Genomic DNA, 19971 nt, shown 5'->3' with positions numbered 1-19971 from the left:
ATAACCTTTTCCAACACTTTACCAACAACTGAGGTAAGGCTCACTGGTCTATAATTTCTTTTATGAGTCGTAATTTCATCTTTTATAATTGACTCCAGCATCTTTCCCACACTGACGTCAGGCTGACCGGTCTGTAATTTCCTGTTTTCTCTCTCCCTCCTTTCTTGAAAAGTGGGACAACATTTGCCACCCTCCAATCCGCAGGAACTGATCCTGAATCCAAAGAACCTTGGAAAATAATTACCACCGTGTCCACAATTTCTAGAGCCACCTCCTTAAGTGCCCTGGGATGCAGACCATCAGGTCCCGGGGACTTATCAGCCTTCAGACCTAACAGTCTATCCAACACCTTTTCCTGCCTAATATGCATATCCTTCAGTTCGTCCATTACCCTCAATCCTTCAGCCACTACTGCATCTGGGAAATTGCTTGTGTCTTCCCTAGTGAAGACAGATCCGAAGTACCTATTCAACTCATCTGCCATTTCCTTATTCCCCATAATAAATTCACCCATTTCTGACTTCAAGGGCCCAATTTTAGTCGTAACCATTTTTTTTCTGTTCACATACCTAAAAAGCTTTTACTATCCTCCTTTGTATTTTTGGCCAGTTTTCCTTCATAGCTCATTTTTTCTCAGTGTATTGCCTTTGTAGTTATCCGCTATTGCTCTTTAAAAGCTTCCCAGTCCTCCAGCTTTCCACTCATCTTTGCTATGTTATACTTCTCTTTTATTTTTATACAGTCCTTAACTTCCCTCGTCAGCCACGGCTGCCCCCGCCTCCCCTTAGGATCTTTCTTCCTCTTTGGTATGAACTGATCCTGCACCTTCTGCATTATATCCAGAAATACCTGCCATTGTTCTTCCACTGCCATCCCTGCTAGGGTACTGTACCACTGAACTTTGGCCAGCTCCTCCCTCATAGCTCCATAGTGCCCTTTATTCAACTGCAATACTGACACTTCCGATTCTCCCCTTTCCCTCTCAAACTGCAAATTAAAACTTATCATATTATGGTCACGACCTCCTAATGGCTCCTTTACTTCGAGGTCCCTGATCAAATCCGGTTCATTGCACAACACCAGATCCAGAATTGCCTCCTCTCTGGTAGGCTCCAGTACAAGCTGTTCTAAGAATCCATCGCGGAGGCACTCTACAAACTCCCTTTCTTGGGGTCCAGTACCATCCTGATTCTCCCAGTCAACCCGCATGTTGAAATCTCCCATAACAACTGTCGTGATACCTTTATGACAGGCCAATTTCAACTCTTGATTCAGCCTGCACCCTACCTCCTGACTACTGTTTGGGGGCCTGTAGATAACTCCCATTAGGGTCTTTCTACCCTTAGAATTTCTCAGCTCTATCCATACTGACTCTACATCTCCTGACTCTATGTCCCCCCTCGCAAGGGACCGAATATCATTCCTCACCAACAGGGCTAACCCACCTCCTCTGCCCACCAGTCTGTCGTTTCGATAGCACCTATAGCCTTGAATATTCATTTCCCAGGCCCTGTCCACTTGAAGCCACATCTCAGTTATCCCCACAACATCATACTTGCCAACTTCCAACTGAGCCTCAAGCTCATCCACGTTATTTCTTATGTTTCGTGCATTCATATATAATATTTTTAATTTGTTTCTCCCCTCACCCTTCCTATCAATCCCTATTTTACTTGGCGATCCCTTCTTGAGTTTTCTGCTCTGTTGATTCTGTTGTCCTTCTTAACCTCTCTTATTCTTACTTTCCCTTTAACTTCATTCTTAATTTTCCAGTTTCGCCCCCCCCCCCCCCCATTACTTAGTTTAAACACACCCGTGTTGCAGTGGCAAACCTGCCTGCCAGAAAGCTGGTCCCCCGATTATTAAGATGCAAACCGTCCCTCCTGTACAATTTATTCTTACCCCAAAACATACCCCAGTGATCCAAGAATTTAAATCCTTGCTTCCGACACCAGTCGCTCAGCCACACGTTCAGGTCCATTATCTCTCTGTTCCTGCCCTCTCCAGCCCAAGGAACTGGAAGCAAACCAGAGATAACCACCCTGGAAGTCCTGCTTTTCAGCCTTCTTCCGAGTTCTCTGAAGTCCCGCTGTAGAATGCTCCTCCTTTTCTTCCCGACGTCATTAGTGCCGACATGCACCACCACCTCTGGGTCTTCACCTTCACCCTCGAGGATTCTCTGCACTCTATTAGTGACGTCCTGGATCCTGGCACCAGGAAGGCAACACGCCATCCTCAAATCTCGCCTGTTGCCACAGAAACCCCTGTATGTCCCTCTCACAATGGAGTACCCTATTACCAAGCAGCAAGCGATTGACAACTAAGTGATTCCATTACCAATGAATTAGATCTAAATTCTGCAGTCCTACTACATTCAGTCATCAATGGTGATGGACAATAAAATAACTCACTGGGAGGAACAGGCTCCACAAACATCATCACACTCAATGATCCAGTTCCAGTGGCAAGGAAACCTTAACAACTGGAATGCTCCCTAATGCTGTCAGTGATAATGGGAACTCACCCTCAACAACTTCTCTTTCGATTCCTCCCACTTCCTACAGACCAAGGGAGTGGCCATGGGCACCCGCATGGGCCCCAGCTATGCCTGCCTCTTTGTAGGTTACGTGGAACAGTCCCTCTTCCGCACCTACACAGGCCCCAAACCCCACCTCTTCCTCCGTTACATTGATGACTGTATCGGTGCCGCCTCTTAGTCCCCAGAGGAGCTCGAACAGTTCATCCACTTCACTAACACCTTCCACCCCAACCTTCAGTTCACCTGGGCGATCTCCAGCACATCCCTCACCTTCCTGGACCTCTCAGTCTCCATCTCAGGCAACCAGCTTGTAACTGATGTCCATTTCAAGCCCACCAACTCCCACAGCTACCTAGAATACACCTCCTCCCACCCACCCTCCTGCAAAAATTCCATCCCCTATTCCCAATTCCTCCGCCTCCGCCGCATCTGCTCCCACGATGAGGCATTCCACTCCCGCACATCCCAGATGTCCAAGCTCTTCAAGGACCGCAACTTTCCCCCCACAGTGATCGAGAATGCCCTTGACCACGTCTCCCGTATTTCCCGCAACACATCCCTCACACCCCGGCCCCGCCACAACCACCAAAGAGGATCCCCCTCGTTCTCACACACCACCCCACCAACCTCCGGATACAACGCATCATCCTCCGACACTTCCGCCATCTACAATCTGACCCCACCACCCAAGACATTTTTCCATCCCCACCCTTGTCTGCTTTCCGGAGAGACCACTCTCTCCGTGACTCCCTTGTTCGCTCCACACTGCCCTCCAACCCCACCACACCCGGCACCTTCCCCTGCAACCGCAGGAAATGCTACACTTGCCCCCACACCTCCTCCCTCACCCCTATCCCAGACCCCCAAGATGATTTTCCATATTAAGCAGAGGTTCACCTGGACATCTGCCAATGTGGTATACTGCATCCATTGTACCCGGTGTGGCTTCCTCTCCATTGGGGAAACCAAGCGGAGGCTTGGGGACCGCTTTGCAGAACACCTCCGCTCAGTTCGCAATAAACAACTGCACCTCCCAGTCACAAACCATTTCCATTCCCCCTCCCATTCTTTAGATGACATGTCCATCATGGGCCTCCTGCAGTGCCACAATGACGCCACCTGAAGGTTGCAGGAACAGCAACTCATATTCCGCTTGGGAACGCTGCAGCCCAATGGTATCAATGTGGACTTCACCAGCTTCAAAAATCTCCCCTTCCCCCACCGCATCCCAAAACCAGCCCAGTTCATCCCCTCCCCCCACTGCACCACACAACCAGCCCAGCTCTTCCCCCCCACCCACTGCATCCCAAAACCAGTCCAACCGGTCTCTGTCTCCCTCACCTGTTCTTCCTCTCATCCATCCCTTCCTCCCACCCCAAGCTGCACCTCCATCTCCTACCTACTAACCTCATCCCACCTCCTTGACCTGTCCATCTTCCCTGGGCTGACCTATCCCCTCCCTACCTCCCCACCTATACTCTTCTCTCCACCTATCTTCTTTTCTTTCCATCTTCGGTCCGCCTCCCCCTCTCTCCCTATTTATTCCAGAACCCTCACCCCATCCCCCCTCTCTGATGAAGGGTCTAGGCCCGAAACGTCAGCTTTTGTGCTCCTGAGATGCTGCTGGGCCTGCTGTGTTCATCCAGCCTCACATTTCATTATCCTGCTCCCTAATGCTGCAGCCTTCACCCAGTGCTGCAACCATTGATATCACTTGAATATCTTTTGCCAGAATTACTGCTGATGACTTGTGTTGGATTGCCCTTTGTATGGTTTCTCACCTCTGTGGCCCTGCCAGGAGTTGAGAACACATGATAGCATCACTCTCAGGATCAACAGAACACTCAAGCTTCAGCAAAGTGGCGATGCATGCAAAGGTATTTTCAGAAAATCCCCAAACTTAAAGATAATCGTGAACTCCCACCTACTGTGGCAGAAGTTGAATCCACCGTTAGACAAATGGAGACTGGAAAAGCTGCAAGCATAGACAGGATTCCAGTGAAGATTTTCAATCTTGGAGGAGCAGAGCTTACCCGCCTATGTTATTAAATGTTTCTGAAATCTGGGACGAAGAAGACATTGCTGCCAATTTCAGGGATGCTGTCAACATCACCATCTTCAAGAAAGGAGACAATGTGGACTGTAGAAACTACCAAGGAGTCTTCCTGCTCTCTATCACTGGGAAGATCTTTGCCCAAATCCTTGCTCTGCGCCTTCTCTCAGTCTCCAAGGAAATCGTTCCTAAAAGCCCAGTGTGGCTTCCAACCAAAACCACAGATCTAAGGGCATGTTTTCCATTTCTGGGAAATGCCAAGAGAAATGCCAGGAACAACACCAGCCATTGTAAATGTCCTTAATCGTTCTCAACAAGGTTTTTGACTCAGTCAATTAGGAAGTGCTATGGAAGATCCTGTCAAAGGCCATCCAGTGAAATTTAATCAACATCAGCTGTCTTCTCCACGATAAGGTATCAATGGTGATCCTCACCAACAGTAATATGACAGAATCCTCTGAGGCCAGTTCAAGAGTTAGGCAGAGATGTATCATCACTCCCACTGTTTTCTCTATCTTCATTGCTACCATTCTTCATCTTGTCAAGAACAAGCTTCCCAGTGGTAATAGACAATGTCTACAAAATGGACAGAAAACTTTACAGCCTTAACCGGTTGAAATCCAACAAGAAAATGACACTGACCTTGCTTGTGGAAGTTCAGTATGTGGATGACAATGTCATCTCTGCTCTCTTTGAAGAGAATCTTCAAGCCTTGCTAAATATCTTTGCAGAAACATAACAAAGAATTAGTCTCAGTCTCAACCTCAAAAAGACTCAAACCAACGTTCCCTGGCCCACCTCCAGTCCATCCCTCCATTAAGATCAATGGAAAAATTGTCCCAAATGTGGAACATTTCTCTTAACTCTCATTTAAGCCTGCCAATAAAGCAGAAATTCAGCTTTACATCCAATCTGTGAGCATAACCTTTGGATGTCTAAAGATGATAGTCTTTGAAGAACGTGAAATCTATGATGATAGCAAGATCCTTGTGTAAAAGGAAGTCATTCTTCCAACTCTTCTATATAACTATAAAAATTAGACTACATGTAGATGTCACCCCCCAACTCTTGAGAAGTACCATCAGTTTTGATTTGATTTGATTTTTTTCATTGTTATGTGTATTTTGTTACAAAATACAGTGAAAAGAGTTGTATTGTGTCACCACTCTCTGGTGTCATTTTAAAATACAGAAAAATAAACCAAAACATAGAATATTAGAGACAGAAAAAAATAAAGAAAAAGTGTTCAACCATATAGATGTTCTCGTTAAGTGCTCCACAATGGGCCATGGACCTGGTGGTCAGGCACAAGTCTCCTTTACTGCACCAAAGGAATGAAAGTTACCACTCTTCTGTACTATCTCATCTCCACTGACTTCTCACCACTATGAATCTTCGTTGGACTTTATCAATGCAGACACCACCGATGCTGCCGGGAACTGCACCGGCCCCAATCCTACTCCGCCGTTGTCACGAGTCCTCTTTGGGCCCACCTTGATGATGCAGCCACTACCACTGGGTCTCATATTGGGTCAACGTTGTTTGGGATGGATTTTCCCTATCAGGTGGGAACACTGAATTATTAACATGAATGTCCTTGAAGCAGCAAATAGCACCAGCATGGAGGCCATGATCAAGTGAAACCAACTCTACTGGGTTTGCCATGTGTTTAGGGTGCCCAACATCCCACTGACAAATCAAATATTTTTTGTCTCACCCAAAGAAAGCACTTGAATAAGAGGAGGACAAAGGAAGCATTTTAAAGATTCCCTGAAGTCTTCTCTCAAGAAATACGACAGACATCACTACATGGGAGATAACAAAGTATGGAGCTGGGAGAACACAGCACCAAGGCAGCATCACAGGATGCATGGCAGAACCTCGTTCAGATTAAAACAACTTGGAGGAAGCTCCTGCATGTACGGTCCCATTCTTCGGGAACACTCATCAGCAAAAGGAAGTATGGAAAAAGAAACAGAGATGTATGACCAATGACACAGAATTCCACAGGTGCGCAATCATAGCTATTAGCTGGTGATTGGCAATGGTGATGACTCAATACAGGGCATCAGTGCAAAATACCAAAGCTGCAATATTCGCATCCATCTTCAGGCAGAAGTACCAAGTGGCTGATCCACTTTAGCCTCCTTTGGAGGTCCCTGAATCTGCACTTGGACCCCAGCCACGCACAATATAAATTAATGATTTCAATGAGGGGTCTAAATGTTCTCTCTCCAAGTTTGCATATGACACAAAGCTCAGTGGGAGGAAAAAACTGTGAGAAGGACACTGAGATGCTTCAGTGTGATTTGGACAAGTTGAGGTCATGGCAGATGAAGTATACAATGGATAAATTTTCAGTTATCCATTTTAGTAACAAAAAAAATGAAGGAAGGCAGATTATTATCTGAATTGCAATAAATGGAAAGAGGGAGATACTGAGTGTCTATTTCACAAATCACTCAAATTAAGTATGCAGACGCAACAGATGTTGAAGCAGGCAAATGGTACGTTTGTCATGAGAGGATTTCTGTACAGAATAGCAATGTCTTGCTGCAATTGTTGACAGCCTTGTTGAGTCCACAACTGGAATTTTTGTCTCCTTATCTGAGGAAGGATGTTCTAGTTAAGGAGACAGTGTAATGAAAATTTACCAGACTAATTCCCAGCATCACAGACTGACATATAAAGGGACATTGGATCGGTCAAGACTATATTCACTGTGGTTTAGAAGAATGATCTCATAGAAACCTATAAGATTCTAACAGGTATAGGTAGAGTAAATGCAGGACGGATGTTCCTGATGACTGGGGAGTCTGAAACCAAAGGTTACAGTCAAAAGATATGGTGGAGGCCATTTAGGACTGAGATGAAGGAACATTTCTTCACTGAGATAGTGGACAGCCTCTGGAATTACCTACCACAGAAAATGATTGAGGCTAAAACATTGAATGCTTACAAGAAGAAGGAGTTAGATTTAGTTCTTAGGGGTAAAAGGATCAAACAGTATGGGGAGAAAGCAGAAACAAGGTACAAAGTTGGATGATCAGCCATGATCATATTGAGTGATGGAGCAGAGTAGAACAACCAAATGGCCAACTCATATTCCTAATTTGTTTTTTTTACATTTCTATCATAGATAGCCAGTCTTCAGCCAAACTAATTCACTCCACGATATTAAGAAATGGTTGAAAGCACTAAATACTGCAAAAGCTGTGGGCAGTAGCAATAAAACTGAAGATTTGTGTTGAAGAATTAACTGCACCCCTGCTAATGTGTTCCAACACAGCTGCAACACTGGCATCAGCCTAGCAATGTGAAAAAATTCACGCGTATGTCCTGACCTTCTAGCCCAGTGAATCACCAGCCAACAATCTACTCTTGGTCATCATTATGGAAGTGATGGAAATGATCGCCAGTGCTATCAGGTGCAGTAGTGTCACAATAACCTGCTCACTGACACTAAGTTGGGTTCTGCCAGGCCCACTCAGCTCCTGACCCTACTCCAGTCTTGGCCCAAACATCAGCAAAATGACAGAAAATCACAGCTGAAGCAAGGATGTCTTCCTTTGACATCACAGGAAGATTTGACTGAGAATGGTAACAAGGAGCATAAGCAAAACTGGAATCAATGGGAATAAGGAGGAAGACTGTCCTTTGGTCAGAGTCATACCTGGCACAGAAGAACATAGTTATGATTGTGATAACTCAATTATCTCAGTTCGAAGATATCACTATATGCATTCCTCAGGGTAGGCAACCACGTTTAGCTGCTTCATCAATGGTCTTCCTACTTGATAAGGTCAGAAGTGGAGATATTTGGGGAAAACTTCACAATGCTCAGTACCATTCAGCACTGCCTGGATATGAAGAACTCTATGCCCCTGAGAACAGTGGAAGGGCACCCAAAGCTGGAAGACCTCTGATTAAATAAAGCAGGTTCTGGCTGTGATACTTTTAGCACCAATTCATCTTAGTTCCTGGCCCCAAAAAGAGTGATAGGTCAAGCCATAGAGCTATAATGGCTTAGAAGATAGCGACACAGCCCATCCAGTGCCACACCATCTCTCTATAAAACAATCCGGCATACTGATCACATCAGCGTCTCCAGATAACTAATTATTTACCTGATCTAATGCAATATTTCTCTTTCATGTTGTTGATTTGTAATCATGATGCTCTCATTCTTTCCCACTGTTCCCACAGACTGTTTTGTGGTCTCCCATTGACTTGATTTGCCTCTCTATAAATTCACCATTGACTCATGCAGGTTTTTTCGCTCTCCCCTGCAAAGTCATGCAGGTTAGTTCTCTCTCTCTCTCTCTTTCTATCTATCTCCAATAAACTTACACAAATGCATTCTCTATGTATCCTGTTGATTCCCTCTGGGTTCACACTGTCTGTTTCTCACTGTTTCCTGCAGGTTCACTTCCTGTGTCTACCACTGACTCGCACAGGTTCACCCTCACTGCCTTTCTCTGATCCTTGCTGTTAATTGTTGTTACCCAACATTATCTCCCTCAGGCATTATCACTCCTTGACTCCAACTGACTGCCCACTGACACTTTTAGCTATGGGTTTCTGGCATTGCTTTCTGTCAGGATTGTTCTCTCCCCACTGACTCTCTGCTTCTCTGTGTGGGTCATCAGCATTATTCTCCCTCAGGCTCACTGTTTTTATCATTTTCTCTCTTCCTCTTACTCTTTCTCCTGTTGACTCCCCTTACTTAGGAATCACCCTTGTGTAATTCCTTGGTACCCACCCCTGTGTTTGTTTACTTGTCCTAGTGTTTAAATTAGATTCTGTCCAGTGGCTTGCGATTTTGGAAATTAAACTTGCTGACTTTCTAGTGAATGCAGTTCAAATAATTATGGTTGACAATGTCATGAAGTTCTGGATCTTGAATGCCTGGTTTGGGCCGTATGGCCTGGCTGATGACCCAGGTGAGGGCAAACCACGGCTTTGTACAGCTGATGTTTGACTGTTAATATGATCAGGAAATTTAGACACGTGGATGTCTATTCTAACAACCAAGTAATTTTTGGGGCAATGAATACCTCAGATTCAATATTGATCCTTGCAAGATACCACTTATCACGTCCTGTCAATTAGAGTACCTGCTCATCATCCTTACTTTCTGTGTACTCCTGCTCTGCCAATTTCCCAAATAGTTCAGTATTCTGCCTTCAATTCTAAGCTTTTCACTTTAGCTAACAGTCTCTGAAACGCCTTCTGAAAGTCCATACAATTAATATCTAGATTAATATAAACATTTTCTGCACATTACTACAGTTACATTTTCAAAAACTACCAGCAGATTTGTTAAGTTTGGCCTACTATTTACAAATCTATGCTGGCTATCTCTGATAAAAATTTCAAAGTGATCAGTCACCCTAGCCTTAATTATAAACTTTAGCAGTTCCCTGAAAAGAAATGTTAGTTTAACAGATTTATGATTCCCTGATTTCCTTCTCTCAACCTTTCTTAAAGGGCAAAGGAAAACAGGGTAAAGTGCTCATTGAGAACAGTGGACTCATTCTAGTGAAAACAATATACACGAGCTTGGAATATTAATTACTTTCCTTCCCACAAGTAATTTTCTCAAGTTTACAAAACTTTTTATTAGCCTATTTTTCCTAATCAACCTGTTCAGAGATGTTATTACACACCTCTAGAGTAGGTGGGACTTGAACCCAGATCTCCTGGTCAAGTAGTAGAGACATTACCACTGCACCACAAAAGGGCCAAGTTTACAATGTTTTTCTCAGAGTGTCATTCTCTTCACACCATGGTATTCAGTTCATTTATCATGTTGTCCTCATTGGGTTCACATTGGGTTGGATGGTTATAAGAAAGGTCTTACTGAGCTTTCTAACTGCCACTGCTAAGTTGGGACAGAAAAAGTAGCACAATAAATTATCAACACTCAATCAAAATCTTAATGCCTAGCTCAATATAAGTTGGGGGTTTCTCACCTCTATAAATCTAAATACTGGCCGACAACAGAATATCTGTCAACTTGTGCTCTAGTTCTCTTACTTTATTGCTAGTGCTGGAAAATTACCCTTAATAGGTTTTGTGGAAATATTAAACTACAGTAATCATAAAAGGCTGAAAAATAAAGATGCTAGCTAGTTTACAGATTCTACGTACCTTAAATTGTACACAACACTTTTAGAAAAGTGCCAATAAACCATTCAATATGATTTATATTGGAATGTTCAGTTCCATTTTACTTGGTTCAAGGCATGTCCAATAACAGTGGCAAAAATTTCCCTGCAGATTGCAAATATTGTGACATCTCATATGCAAGTAACAGTTAAAGAATAAAATAAAATGAGGACTTTCTTTTTTTTCCAGTTAACATCTTTGTTTGAAAGGTTAGGAAAAGTCTGCACTTTCGACCAATTTATCTCCCAGAGATACAGTTCTGTATAAAAGCCTGTTAATTATTGTTACTCCAAAAAAAATTCCAGACTCCTTTTTTACTTCTCGCTATTCAACGTTAATCTGCTTTCTATTAAGGGTAATAATTCCTGTGTCCAAAGCAAGGAACCAATTTTCATCTGAATTCAAAAATAGAAGTTATGTACAAGGATACCCATGTCTTGTTGTACCTCCTCCTTTTTCAGTCTATCTCCATTCTGATATTAATCAACCTTCCTGTTCTTGCTAACAAAGTGGATAACTTCAAAATGATTAACATCATACTTTATCTGCCAAGCATTTGCCCACTCACTCAATTTGTCCAAATCACACTAAAACATCTCTGCATCCTCCTCACAGCTTACACTCCTACACTCCTACCCACGTTTGTGTCATCTGCATACTTGGACATGTTATGATTAACCTATCATCTGGTCATTATCACTGCTATCTGTGCAAGTTTGGTCCATGCAAACTGACTGATACATTTCTTAAATTACAACACTGACAAAAGTAGTTCATAGGTTGAAAAGCACTTTGAGATAGTCAGTAGTTAAAAGAATCTGTATAAATATGTCTTTTCTTTTAACAATGCTTTATATTGCTATTCCAGATCAAAATGCCATAATGGAAAACCCAATATCGACATTTTATGATATGCAAAGCCTTATTATCTTACGCCATCATAGACCTTGGTGAACCAATAAACTATTTTTGGAAGGAAAGAATGCCCATTTTCCTCAGTACCTTAAGTTTAAAATGGCAAAATAATTTTAAATAAAATTTTTAAATTGCTGCATAATGTCACGATATTTTCACATAGCACTTGTTGACGATTTATATTTCAATGTTCGGTAGTTTGTTCCCAACGCAGAACCTCATTTGATGACAGCACAAATCAGACAGTAGGCCTGGAAATCAGTGCTGCTCTTTTTGATGTAAAATAGGAAATATTGTGACTTGGATACATTGAACCATGAGCCAAATTATTCAGTCTGTACTCCAATTGATATAGGTCCTGTGCTGGAATCCTTACCCTGAATCAATTAAAACCATAAGGCCATAACAAGTAGGAACAGGAGTAAGTCATTCAGCTCCTCGGGTCTGCTCCACTATTTAATAGGATCATGGCTGACCCAGCATTCCTCACATTCACTTTCCTGCCCCTCCCCTTAACCCTTAATTCCTCTACAGATCAAGAATCTATTTAGCTCAGCCTGAAATATACACAAGAACTCTGCGGTAAGGTGTTCCAAAGACTTTGAACCTTCTGACAGAAGACATTCTTCTTCATCTCAGTCTTAAATTTAGTGCCTCATTATCCTGAGACAATGCCATCTGGTCCTATGAGGTGGAACAGTGTCTCAACATTTACCCTGTCAAGCCCCTTAAGAATCCTGTATGTTTCAATGAGATCACCTCTCATTCTTCTAAACTCCAGTGAGTACAGTCACAACCTGTTTCACCTTTGCTCATAAGACAATTCCTCCATGCTTGGAATCATCCTCATGAACATTCACTGAACTGTCTCCAATTTCCATAAATAAGGGAACCAAACCTGCCCACAGTACTCCGATGTGATCTCACCAGCACCTTGTGCAGTTACAGAAGACTTCCCTATTTTTATACTCTAATCCTTTTGAAATAAGGTCCGACATTCCAATAGCCTTCCCATTACCAGCTGCACATGTAAACTTAGCTTTCTGAGTTTTGTGCCCAAATATACCCCTAGTCACTTTGTGTTGCAACTTTCTGCTATTTATCTCCGTTTCCTTTCGGCCTAAGAATAAAAGTCATACTTCAATCGCTTACATTCATTTCATCAGTCTAAATTACAGTAACTACTCGTCCGCAGGTTTGGGTATAATGAGGAAAGTATACTATTTTACTCACCGTGCCATTGCTTGCAAAGGCTCCACAACAAGTGAATCTACAAAAGGACATGAAATAAGAGACACTGTAAAGAATACAACTTGAAAATATTTCTTTATCTGGCTGAGGCAAATTAAATTATTATTTCAAAATTGTGATTTATTTTTGTTGTAAAATTAAGAGATCTTAATTAGCTGTACAGATGACAGATAAACATTCTACATATGTATGCAAGAAATATTATATAAAATAGAACATATTGAAATGAAATGATTCAATGCAAGTGAAACAGTCCAGAAAACATAAGCAGAGGGAATGGTTGGTGGGAACTCTGGTGCATTTATAATCAACCAGCATGACACTTTACATTCAAATTGCTTAAGAATGTATGCATCTTTTCAATGTCTTTAGTATAGTCAAAAGTACAAGGCATGTTACTGGGAAGAAAAATACAAATTAAAGAAAATTTTAAAATGCTAAATAGAAGAAAGATGTTCAAAAGCTTCAACCTTAAGACAGATTTCAAAATATTTAATGAGGACAGATGAAAAAGTGAAGGGGCAGTGGGATTTTGGGGAGGAAGTTCTTGAGAATAAACTGAAGGAAGTTTCTGCCATCAACAGAGATACAAAGGGAAGGGTATGCACAACACACCAATTGAAGTAGAGGAGCACAGTAAGGAATGCAAGTCTTAAAGCCATTACAGAGATAAGTAACATAAGATGTGATAATAAATCATATAAATTAGGTGCATGAGTACGCTATTCAATCCCTTAAACCTATTCCAGCATTTGATAAGATTACAGCCAGTCAAATTATGCACTCAACTTCATTTTTCTGCCCACCTCCCATACCATTTGACTCATTTGTTGGTCATGAATCTATTTAACTCCATCTTAAAAAAGTATACAAAGAATCCACTCCACCTTCCTCTGTGGGGAAGACAATTCTAAAGACTCATATCCTCCGAGCAAAAAACAATTCTCTGCATCTCATCATCAGTGGAAAATCTGTTATTGTTCTAGTCTCTCCTACAGGGGTCTCATCCTTTCAGCATCTTTCCATCCTCTTCTGGAAGAAGGGTATTAAATTCTACCAAGCAATCTTGATTTAAAAACTTATCCAAAACAGAGCATGCCTGTTGATCTTTCTTGCGCACAGCTTCAGTGTGCATGATGGATGCTGGGGCACAGCCTTGTCCACAGTAATATGATTCAGTGTGACACCTAATTTAGGGAAACAGATATGAGATTTGCTTACCTCCAGCATTATCTACTCTCAGTCCTTACTTATTCCATAAATCGTGTTTTAAAAAATTGGTGTGCTGCACATTTGACCAATAAGAGTGGGGCCCAGATTATCAAATCACATGGGATAGCAACACAGTATCACATAGTAGAGCTATATAAAAATTGACACTTCTAAACGACTATCAATAACAAAACAAAGGCTTCACAGCTCAGTATTGAGGAAGGCCCTTCCAGGAATCCATTTTCTGCCTTGTTTCAGCATATTAGGGTTTTCAACCTTGATCTAGCTTAAATTTCTATAAAGCATTGACTATGCTTTTACAAACTGTTACAACCAAGTCTGGAGGAGTGCACTATCACTCTTAGCCCACTGCTCCACTGGTTACAGAATTAAATAACAATTCATTTTCTCATTACCAGGACGATCCATTAAATTTCTTATCTGTATAAAGTTTTAAATAGCACAATCTATGAACCAAATGTCTTAATAAACACAATTATTGGTTTATGAAAACAAAACTTATTCACTGAGTTTTGAGAAGATTTGTAGCTCAGGTTGAGTTCCTGGATGTGAGTTTGCTCGCTGAGCTGGAAGGTTAGTTTTCAAATGTTTCGTCACTGAAGTTGCAATAACTAGTTAACATATGCAATCAGTAATATAGAAGCATCCCTGTAAATAACTCCAACACACACACACACACACACACACACACACACACACACACACACACACACACACACACACACACACACACACACACACACTCCCACTCCCTCTTCAGGAAAAGAAAACATAATTCTATTCCGAGATGGGTTTTCTGAAAAATCACATTTGGCCAATCACATTTTGGATTCTTCTTCTCAGAAATGAGAAAGATCAGCGTAGCAAGCATTTTTCCAACTCAGCATTGTTCTAGTAAGCTTTCTCTAAGTAAACCAGATTTTAAAAAGCAGTAAGTTTGATGGGACCGCACCTGTGAAGACTTGGGCCATGAAAAAAACTGCTACACTTCATAGAGCCAAAGCAACTCATGTAGCCAAGTCACCAATGTTCCTATCATTCCAATTCTTGTATCCTAAGGCTGAATGAGGCCCTGTACTCTTGCCATTTTCTTGTTCAGACCTCTGGTGAAGCCGATAAAGGACGCTTCTGTCATCACACCAGTGGGTGAGGTAGTCACAGAGATAACGCTGGCAGATGTGGCCCAGATGAGGTGACTCTATGGACAGCGAGGGATGACTGGAGCCCATTTTTAGTGAGGTGTAAATGGCTTTATGTCCCCTACTGAATGTTCCCTCAACCCCCTACTGGACTCCCGGAGCTCCAAACTAATGCTTTTGTGTAAAGATAATAAGCATGTTGAAAGTTAAACCATTCTGCCGCAGTTGTGGTTAAAGTATATGAAGCTAATAGAAGTAGAGTCCAATACGACTCACCTCTTCAGAATGCTGGGCTTCCAAAGAAGTGTCATATTGGACTCGAAACATTAATTCTGTTTCCCATTCCACACATATAGCCAGACCTGTTGAGTATTTCTTGCACTTCCTGTTTTAATTTCAGGTTTCCAAATTCCACACTCTATGACTCTCAAGGACATGAACAAATCCAAGATGCACAAGCTCAAAATGTTCCTCATCATACTGCAGGGAATGCAGGAACACAACTTATTCTGCTGCCTCCCCAATGGGGTGTAATGGTACTCAGAAAAGGCTCTTTCCATAAAGATAACTATAATCAATCTCAAAATCAATAACAACAAAGAAATATTTTACAAATTTCACAGTTTCTCTCTCTTTTAGGCAAGGGAACCATGTGCCTTATTCCCAGCACTATTTCAGGATGCAAGATTCTGGACTGACAAAGAGGAGGCTGCATGATCCACCTTGCTTCCAATCCAGGTTGAGTGGCTATCTTGTAGGTCTTGTGGGAAGTCAAGAATAGGCATGAGAAAGGGGCCAAGTGCTGGAAAATAGTATTAGAATAGATTGGTGGCTGATTTTGACTAGCAGATTTAATGGGCCTAATGACCTATTCCTGTGCTGTAGACCACTATGACTATATGACTCTAAAGGACATTGCTCCACTTGACTGGATTAATTGAGTGAAGGAGGAATGGGGATCCAGTACGTTGCTCTGGAGTTGCCCATGTCCAATAGATACACGGTTCCTGTTCCAATTGTGGATGAGGGCACAGAGTGCAGAAAAGATGTGTGAACTAACCACAGCACTGGGGAATATGTAACTCTTATCAGTGCACTCATGATTGGCTACAGTTCTATCCTTTACCAATTTGCTTTCTGGGTTATAACATGGTAGCAGAGACTTAAAAAAAAAATAAACAAGTATGGGAGTAAACCACAGCACATTGAAGACCAATGGATTGGTGGTTCACCCAGTTAAGTCATTTATTGTATCTCCTTCACAGTACCAGTTTCTCTTCAGAGCGTTGGACAAGTATTTTCCCCATCAGGCAATTGTAATCAGAGGTAAAAAACAAGTTGCCTTAAAGTTACATGAACAATGTTTTCACCTAACTTGTTGAAAATTAAACCCGTTGAGTATTTCTTGCCCTTCCTGTTTTTATTTCAGGTTTCCAGAATCCATAGTACAGTATTTTTACTGAAGCGATAGAAAAGAATATTAGATTGTCTCTTTGGCAATCCTCTTGTCTGCTCCTAGAGGCAGAACTTGAACACAAGTTTTTGCTTCTGTCTTTACGAAAGAAACGAACTTTGTAGTGAATGAAACCTTTGAAGAGCAGGTGTGCATGCTGGAATGGATAGAGATAGACGAAGCTGATGTGCTGAAAATTTTGTCAAACATTAAGATTGACAAGTCGCCAGGCCCGGATCAGATTTGTCCTCGGCTGCTTTGGGAAGCGAGAAATGCAATTGCTTCGCCACTTGCGAAGATCTTTGCATCCTCGCTCTCCACTGGAGTCGTACCTGAGGACTGGAGAGAGGCAAATGTAATTCCTCTCTTCAAGAAAGGAAATAGGGAAATCCCCGGCAATTATAGACCAGTAAGTCTCACGTCTGTCGTCTGCAAGGTGTTAGAAAGGATTCTGAGGGATAAGATTTATGACCATCTGGAAGAGCATGGCTTGATCAAATACAGTCAACACGGCTTTGTGAGGGGTAGGTCATGCCTTACAAACCTTATCGAGTTTTTTGAGGATGTGACTAGAAAAGTTGATGAGGGTCGAGCTGTGGATGTGGTGTATATGGACTTCAGTAAGGCATTTGATAAGGTTCCCCATGGTAGGCTCATTCAGAAGGTCAGGAGGAATGGGATACAGGGGAACTTAGCTGCTTGGATACAGAATTGGCTGGCCAACAGAAGACAGCGAGTGGTAGTAGAAGGAAAATATTCTGCCTGGAAGTCAATGGTGAGTGGAGTTCCACAGGGCTCTGTCCTTGGGCCTCTACTGTTTGTAATTTTTATTAATGACTTGGACGAGGGGATTGAAGGATGGGTCAGCAAGTTTGCAGACGACACAAAGGTCGGAGGTGTCGTTGACAGTGTAGAGGGCTGTTGTAGGCTGCAGCGGGACATTGACAGGATGCAGAGATGGTTCTTTACGCAGAGAGTTGTGAGAGCATGGAATGCGTTGCCAGCAGCAGTTGTGGAAGCAAGGTCATTGGGGTCATTTAAGAGACTGCTGGACATGTATATGGTCACAGAAATTTGAGGGTGCATACATGAGGATCAATGGTCGGCACAACATTGTGGGCTGAAGGGCCTGTTCTGTGCTGTACTGTTCTATGTTCTATGTTCTATAATCTTGACTTGCATTTCATTGAAAGGACCACTGCAGAAAAAACGTGCATGTGAAATTTGTAAAGAAAAGTATCAAAGGACCACCACGACCCATTATAAACACTTGACTTTAACAAGATTGGTGCCATGGATCTAAATGCATGGGGTAAAGACCAATATTTTCATTCTACATTTTGGAGACCAGATTAAAGTTTATTTACAATAATACAACTGGATATGAACTGTAATTGTTTCAAAACTGATGCCAGTTATCAGAAGTTTTGAAGAACATCAGGATCTCACTGCAGGATATTAGAGTGCACTGTCCCACAGCTGGATAAGCGACCTTAGAAACGTCTTTACCTCTTTCTTTCTTTCATACTGATGACCATAACAGTTGTATTTTTGCTGGATGATACTTCTAAGAGGGATGTTGCTGCAAGTTATTTAAAAAAGCAGATACAGAAGAAAACTATGGAAACTAAACAGATGTGTCAATGGCCTGACTGATGCTTGAAGTTATGCTATTTTCAGTGAGATCCACTTTGTTAGAAGATAAATATGTTCAACTAAAAACAGATCTTATCATTAAGAAAAACATTCAGGCATCTTCAGGATTCATGTTGACTACTATGATCTACAAAGAGACAGCATTTACAAACAAAACAGCAGAATTGCTGGAGAAATTCAGCAGGACTGGCAGTATTTATGGAGACAAGGCAGAGTTAATGTTTTAAGACCAGTGACTATTTTTTTCAGAACTGATAGTTGCTAGGAAAAGGTGGTATGAGTGAATGGATAGGCAGAGATGGAGTCCAGAGAAAGAGAACAAGTTAGGCAGGCATGGGGACAGATGGTAGTGTTTCAGGGGGAAAGAAAACCTGATATTGGGAACCAAAAGCAGGTGAAAATGGGTTTGCTGTGAACAGTTACAAAGCTTGACTGATCAGGCAAACTGGTTTTGCTCTGAGGTTAGACTAAATATTAGTTTTGATGTGCTAGTATTACGTGCTAAGATAAAAGACTCAAGTCAGTAATGTTTTAAGTGCAAATAAAACATTCAGAAAATTAAATATAGATAAATCTGCACTTAAGTGACCCAAAGAAAAAGCAAGTAGACCATTTAGTAAGCATTTAGTAATCCTTGACATACTAACTTTCTTGATGGATAATTGAGTATAGTTGATTTCATTATATTTCTAATGGATGAGAATGGGAAATGTTTTCCATTAGCTTGAGAAGCTAAGAAAATACATTTTATTCAAAGTACTCAAAACAATGGCCCTCATGGAGACAGTGAATATGGGATTCTATTTGTCGAACACTTTTCGTAAAGTTTTATTGAATGAGCATTGTGAAGATTTATACTGATTTAATATTATGTAAATACTTGTTCTTTATGGGATAACATATACTTTATGAAAAGTCTTAAGTTAAAAAAGATCACAAATCACCAGCATGAAACAAATGCTGGAGAGCAGTCTCTCAAAGTAAATGAATGAATGCAAGTCATCAGCTACCCAAGTGAAAACAAATGCATGTATTCAAAAACTGTTACAAGTCCTAGAGGAGAAGCAACTCACAATGTAGCGCTTTGTATGGAATATACAGCTTCTTGCTTTCATTTATATTCCAATTTTGGTTTGGCATATTAGCTTCTTTTATTTTGACAGAAAAAAATCTGTTAATTGCACATTGTATGCAGGTGCTGGCTGTTAATTGGTGATTCACTTGAATCCCTACAAAAGATGGACTGGTGGGTCGTCTCTTGTGGTATAGAGATAGATTCCTCGCCCCTAGACCAGGAGTCGTAGGTTCAAGTCCCAGCTGCCTCAGAGGTGTGTAATAACAGTTGATGAGGAAAAATAGATCAAATTTATAAATAACTTAAAAGACAGACTGAAATTCTGCTTTTTGGGTGCATGGGTGTAGCTCTAAATAAATAGAGAATTGTCTAAATCTTAGTTCCATTTCTATACTTCATCAAATGGGTTCATGAGATTCAGGCTGAGCTTACCAAATAGGTACAAAATTGGTTTAACAGCAGTAGACAGAGAGTGATGGAGGAGGG

The 19971-nt window shown here is 41.6% G+C and overlaps 1 protein-coding gene across 1 annotated transcript in view; it reads right to left on the bottom strand.

Moving 5' to 3' along the window:
* The window catches only part of LOC125453816 (uncharacterized), a 79266-nt gene that overhangs the window by 35677 nt on the left and 23618 nt on the right, over window positions 1-19971 (bottom strand). Inside the window, exon 4 of the mRNA XM_059647650.1 lies at window positions 12912-12948. Coding sequence (XP_059503633.1) covers window positions 12912-12948 — 37 coding nt within the window. The remainder of the gene's footprint in view (window positions 1-12911; window positions 12949-19971) is intronic.

This window comes from Stegostoma tigrinum, chromosome 7 (genome assembly GCF_030684315.1).
Source record: "Stegostoma tigrinum isolate sSteTig4 chromosome 7, sSteTig4.hap1, whole genome shotgun sequence".
NCBI classification, from domain to species: domain Eukaryota; kingdom Metazoa; phylum Chordata; class Chondrichthyes; order Orectolobiformes; family Stegostomatidae; genus Stegostoma; species Stegostoma tigrinum.
This window is presented reverse-complemented; position numbering and strand designations above follow the sequence as displayed.